The following is a 6,242-nucleotide window of genomic DNA, read 5'->3' on the forward strand; positions in this document are numbered from 1 at the left end:
CAGAAGTATATTAATATTATGAATGTTATGTGGAAACGTTTCTTACATTCTCCTTGTAATGGTGATGCTGAAAAAGAAAAATGTTTAATATATTTTAGTACTAATATTAATCTAATCTTCTGTTTATTATATATTTTTTTTCTTTCAATTCAAATAGAAATTCTTTCCATTCTGGCTTGATTTACTTGTATATTTATATAAATGTTTGAAATAATTTGAAACTATACACTCTAAATTATTATCAACATCAGTATTAATAAATGCATTGCATAAACAAACTTATAATTTAAGAAACATCTCTACTTTGTCTGTAGACCATTTTCAGAAATTTTTTCTTTGTTATAACTTTCCATACATTGAAAGAAATAAAAATTGTATATTAAATTTTTATATTATGTTCTCCTTCAGGAACTCATATAATAGTGGTGGTTTCTAACATTCTAATTGGTAAAGTCAAGTTAAGAACCAAATCAGGTTTTTATTCATCATGCTGGTCAAAAAATACATGTAGTGAGGACTGTTACTGTCTTATTAGAGAGCTGCTGATGTTAACTTGGCTGGTTGATGAATTTTTTAATTTTTTCCAGAATTTGGTAGTAAATTTAGTGATAATACTATAAATGTGTATGATACTGGTGTAGCTCATATTTCCTGTTATTTCCAGACTCTTTAATTCATTTGCAAGATTGAAGCATTTCACAATATTTTATTGGTATTTCTCCTGAATGTTGTTTGCAGGATAGCATAGTTACAAGATATATTTTAAATACTTGTTTATTAGTCTACACAACATATCTGTAGTATTGACTACATCTTGTAGTATATCTTAGAGTATTTCTTGAACATTAGTCATTATATCTCTAAATACTAGATATAGTACTTAAAACAAAAGTTCCATCAGTGCATATTTTGTATCTTAATGGCTCTAGTAGCTATTATTTTCTAAAAAAAAGTTGTCAGAATTATGATACGGGACCTGTACAGATTGTTGCATCAGGTATTAGATCACCAGCAGCAGGTGGAATAATCTTCATGTCTTTATTATGTCGGCTAGTAAATTAAGCTATAACAAGAATTTTATAAATAAATGTTATATGGTCAGTCGCTTCGGGAAATGAGAGTGGTATTTGTGGAATTTACCTGAATTCATCTGACCTTAGCATGAATTTCTAGTAAATTTTGTAATTTAATAACTTATACAAAAGTAATAACTTATTTTGAACAGTAATGGAAAATCTTTAATTCTCTGCACTTAGATAATCTTTATATAACCAGGAGAATGACTAGATCACTACTCACCTGATGCATAGCATGAAAGTGCCTCCAAAATTTTTTCAAGTGCCTATCCTTTTTTATCTATCATCTTCTACATAAAGTACCATTGGAGGTTGTAATCCAAAAGAAAGGTTCATCATACAGATATTGCCTACACAAATAAGTCACATGTAGGAAGCTGTGTCTATTCTAACTGTAGCCTTTGAGATTAGTAATCTGCTTATCATGGAATTCTTGAAATTCTGTGAAGCTTCTTCTTCACTAATTTCTGGGTAAAATCATCCTTACTCTGGCAAATTTTTGTTTCAGATGATTCACCATAATGTCACTTGGCTTCTCAAGGCTGAGTGACGAATTGACCAGTAAAGGCGCAAAAAAAGTATTAGGCTATGGTCGCCAAACATTTTTGCAGGTTCTGTAATGTTCCTCCTATTCCAAATTGGTATTTAGCATTTGAACCATTCTATAGATGAACATACTCGCCAGTTATTCTTTAGCCCATTTCTTCAGATAGATAGATGTTCTGATCTGCACTTTCTTTTGCCTGTCCTTAATGGTAAAAAACCATTCAATGGCTCTACTTTTATTCTAAGAATTTTCAAAGTCTCTGTTGAATGTGATTTATATACTATTTCGCATACTGAAAATATACTTGTTAATAAAAACTAATTCAGTAGCTTAGGTCAACTGGTCCAGTGTATCTTAAATTCACTATCTAGTTTTAGGTTATCTATACAGAAGATTACATAAGAATACATAATGCACCAAATATGTGTTAATAATAAATGTGGAGACTGCAGTCCCTCATTAAATTCATACCTTGTCTCAGTAGTGGGTTAACCAGAGGGAAATAGACATGTTTTACCTTATAAAGATGCAAGAGAACCTTCTGGAATATTCCACATGTGATTAAAATTTCTTTTTGTTTGTAAATGGACAAATTTCAAAATTCAAAAGGCTGAGTTCTAAGTTACTATATTTTATAATAATTCTATTAATAAATAGAATAACATATGGGAGAAATTACACAGAGTAAAATTTACACTTTTATTTTTTTTCATTAACATATGTAAAATTAACTTCTGAATTTCTAATTAACATCAACATTATTTTGTAAGATCGAATTAGAAACCAACAAATTAAAACAAAAAGTAACTGATAGAAGGAAAAGATTAAAAGAAAACTTCTTACTGGTGATATCATTTTAGTCTTGTTATATATCACTCTACATTAACTTTCTCAGGCATATTGTTTCTCTCTTTGCATTTACTACAGATAAATCATATTTATTAGATTATACTATAAGTCCTTTGTAATTAGAGCCCTTTTTATTTTTATTATTAAATTACAAAAGGAATTATTATTATAATTTATAATTAACAAATTATAAATAACAAAACATAAAAAATTATGATTTCGGTGGAAAAGTATATAATTCAAATGCTTCAAAATAACGTTTGAATTAAATTCTCATTAAGATTATTTTCACGACTTAGCAAACTTTAATAAAACATTTTATCCCATTCATTTTAGAGGGTTTACTAATGACACTCAGCCAAGAATTAAAATGTACAAAAGAAAAGCTAATGCTAATAGGGATCATCTGAAGCCTGAAGTAGAAGTGTACAAAGGTAGTAGTGATAAGTCTAAACAAATTTCTGTTTTTGATAAAAATTTTTCACGAATGATTGATTTAAATAATGTGCCAGGTCTACAAATTAAGCATGAACTGAATGGTAGTAATGAATTTTCTTATCCAGTTGTAAAGAATAGAGAAACAAAAATAATTTCCAGGCGAGCTGCAAATGAATTCACAATGACATCTGTAGCCCTGATAGTCATGAATACAAGTAAGTACGTATGTAGTTCTAAAATAATATATATTTAAATATTGTATAATGAAAATATTCATAATATCATCTGGATATTCTATTGAGTTTATTATTGTTATGGTTAAAATTTGGAGGGCTTAAACAGGATAACTTATTTAATATATGCCAAAATACTTTCTCATGAGGAGAACAAGTTAATGTTCTGGTTTCTAAGAAACCTTTCATGTAGAATGAGGAAGCCAATGATATTTTATTAAAGTGATAAATTGATTACAGCTAGTACTAAGTGTTATGCAATGTGACTGATAGAAGTATCTAATTTAAAATGTCTCTTTCTTATCCTTCACTTTTATTAATTCCTCATTGGTTAAAATTATTCTATAATGCATCATTTATTATTCTTAGCTTTCCTATTATCTTCATTTTTCTGCTACAAAATGCATTACTGCTTTTAAATTTTGAATATTATTTTTTTAAATATTTTTTCTCTCAAATCTAAATCTGTTACTTATAAACTACTTTTCTACATTAAGGGACATTATCTTACTCTTGCATGTACATTAGGCATTTGAAAAAGTAATCACTTCTTAGACGTTTCTACTTTTCAACATAGGTCTCCTGAGCCCAAAGCTCTAATGATCAAAATTTTATATATTTACAAATATATATGTCTGTGTTGTATTTTGCTGCATCTCAAAAACATTACATTGGTAAAATTTGGCATGTTAATCTTTAACTGGTAGCTATTGACTTGATATTTTTTATTATTTATTTCTAAATTAAGGGTTAGCGGGATGAGAATAAAAATAGAGTGAATTGAATTATACATAACTACCCTTAGAATAAAAGTTGGAAAATGTGGTGATGGAACTATTTACTGTTCACTCTGTTCATCTATTTTTAGCTCTCTCTTTTCTAAACTATTTCCTTTTTACTCTTTCAAACTATTGACTTCATCTAAATGCAATGTTAAACAGAGGGAATATGAATAGTTATTAACCTTTATTTCAAGAGTAGGAGATAAATTTAATCCTTTAATTCTTTAAAGGAATTTAATTCTTTAAAGGTAATTAGTTAAAGGGAAAGGAAGATGATCCTATGTAAAATTTATTGTCTCCCAATGGTACAGAATAAAGGATACTCACAACATATGGTGGATACTATGTAAATATGAGGTCAGTTAGCAACACAAACTATAAATTGCTGAGGAAAGAGGTAAAAAAAAATTGTGTGAAGATTTTTTACAATATTTTATATTTTTGTATTTTTGAAAAGTGGATTATTCTACCTCATTTTTAAAGTCATTAGATTTAAATTTGATATTTTAGAAATTTTACCATAATTTATTATGTTCATCACTAAATCATTAACAACAACCATTTATTATGGTTGTTTTATTTCCAAATAATAGAAAATGCAATTATCAATTTATTCTTGAGAGCAAACTAAAGTTTCTTGAATACAATTTTTTAATAAAAATGTCAACAGAGAACAGTTTTAAAGATGATTGATGAAAAAAAAGTCTTGAGGTCTGTGTTTTAAGACCAGATTCAGTGATAGTAGGATAAAGGAATAAGATGATGGCACTGTGAGGAGTTTGTAGTCTCTCAGTGAGTGCCTCTTTAGGTAGCCATAATCAGATAGATTTCAGAATGCTCACCAATTGTAGTGGATTCTAGGGAAATAGGAATGATCTGAGTGAATCAAAACTAGCATCTGCTGCCTTGCAGTTCAATGTTAGGTGGAAAAAGTCTGGGTGAAGAAAATTTCATCACCAGCTCCATCAGGTTAAGTGGTTGAGAAGGAGGCCCTCTTATCACCTCACAACATATATTGTTACTAAACCAAACTGGAGTCTAGGAAAGTACACTGGCTCTACTGGCAGTGAATAAGTAAGAAATAGTAATGATATGTTATATTGTATGATATATTATATTTTGATAAGATGATATGGATCGGATAAATGATGTTAATTTCCCAATTGTTTCTTTATTTTATTGTTAAAAATGTTGTTCTTGAAAGCATTTAACCATTTTTTAAAATATCTGAAAGGTAAAGTTAGTTGAAAAAGATATAAACAATTTTATAAACAAGATATAAACAATTTTCTGACATTCAGTGAAATACTAAATTCTATTCTCAGAACTATTTATTTATCAATCCATATGAAGGCGTTTGCTCATAACTGTTACAGAAAGCAGATTATTTTTATCTATTATTTGCAGGACTTTTATAAAATAAGAATTACTGATTCATAGCTTATTACAAAATGTGATGAATATGAATGTAACTTTGCCTATCTCTGTGACAGAGTGATAGCCTCAATCTTTCATCTGGAAGATCCCAGGTATTAATTCTGGTTAAGACATCTTTCATAAGCTAATAAATTCCCAATTCAATATTCCCTTGCACAATCTTCAAGTTTATAAATTAAATCACGGAAATCAACCTGGTTAAGCATGACATTTTTCAAATACTACAAATTTTCATTTGAGCTAAATGACAAAAGTCTATGTATGTAACTATGATCTCCATAATTATTTATTTTTAATGTTTATTAAATTACTGTTCAACAAATTTTTTTTAAATGTATCAAATAATAAAAATAGCATGAGATTTACATTAAATACCTCAAAACATTTAATTTTAATCTAAAGAAATGATAATATAGTCAATGTAGTTTCTAATAAATGTTATTAAAATGTGTACCATCTACCTGTGTTTCAGTGTTCTTCATGTACTGCTGGTGTGCCATTTATTCATACTGGAGACTGGTTTCACGAGGTTTCGTCTCTGATGTGTCAAGTGATGAATCTGATACTCAGAGTAGTGCAACAACAGTAAAGACCAATCAGGAAGAAAATTAAAATTTGTTCAAAGGGTTTGTAACTTGTAAATAGGACTTCTACAATTTTAGATTGTAATAATATGATTACAAAAATAATATGATTTCTATATGATACACAACTCAAACGAGTTAAATTCACTTCTTTCTTTCTGTGAGTTTTTAAGTTGTAATCATTGTGTAAGTTTAATAAAATAAATTTTTTAAATTATTATGCAGTTTTATTGCCACTCAAATTATCCTTGACCCTTAGAGCTAAGTGCATAAGAATTGGGGAGATTTCTAAGGAG

At 28.3% G+C, this 6,242-nt stretch overlaps 1 protein-coding gene across 1 annotated transcript; it reads left to right on the top strand.

Moving 5' to 3' along the window:
• The first annotated feature begins 2,938 nt into the window (after window positions 1-2,938).
• LOC142318044 (uncharacterized) lies at window positions 2,939-5,999 on the top strand. The gene is made up of 2 exons (XM_075354571.1): window positions 2,939-3,125; window positions 5,835-5,999. The coding sequence occupies exons 1-2, from the start codon at window positions 2,960-2,962 to the stop codon at window positions 5,972-5,974; spliced, it is 306 nt and encodes a 101-aa protein (XP_075210686.1). The 5' UTR covers window positions 2,939-2,959; the 3' UTR covers window positions 5,975-5,999.
• Window positions 6,000-6,242: the final 243 nt, after the last annotated feature.

The sequence above is a fragment of the Lycorma delicatula genome, chromosome 1, assembly GCF_047948215.1.
Source record: "Lycorma delicatula isolate Av1 chromosome 1, ASM4794821v1, whole genome shotgun sequence".
Lineage (NCBI taxonomy): Eukaryota > Metazoa > Arthropoda > Insecta > Hemiptera > Fulgoridae > Lycorma > Lycorma delicatula.

Bases quoted from the DNA above. Each gene is read 5' to 3' on its own strand.
- LOC142318044 (XM_075354571.1), top strand. From the start codon at position 2,960: ATGATTGATTTAAATAATGTGCCAGGTCTACAAATTAAGCATGAACTG. The intron at 3,126-5,834 runs GTAAGTACGTAT...CCTGTGTTTCAG, and splicing joins CCTGATAGTCATGAATACAA to TGTTCTTCATGTACTGCTGG.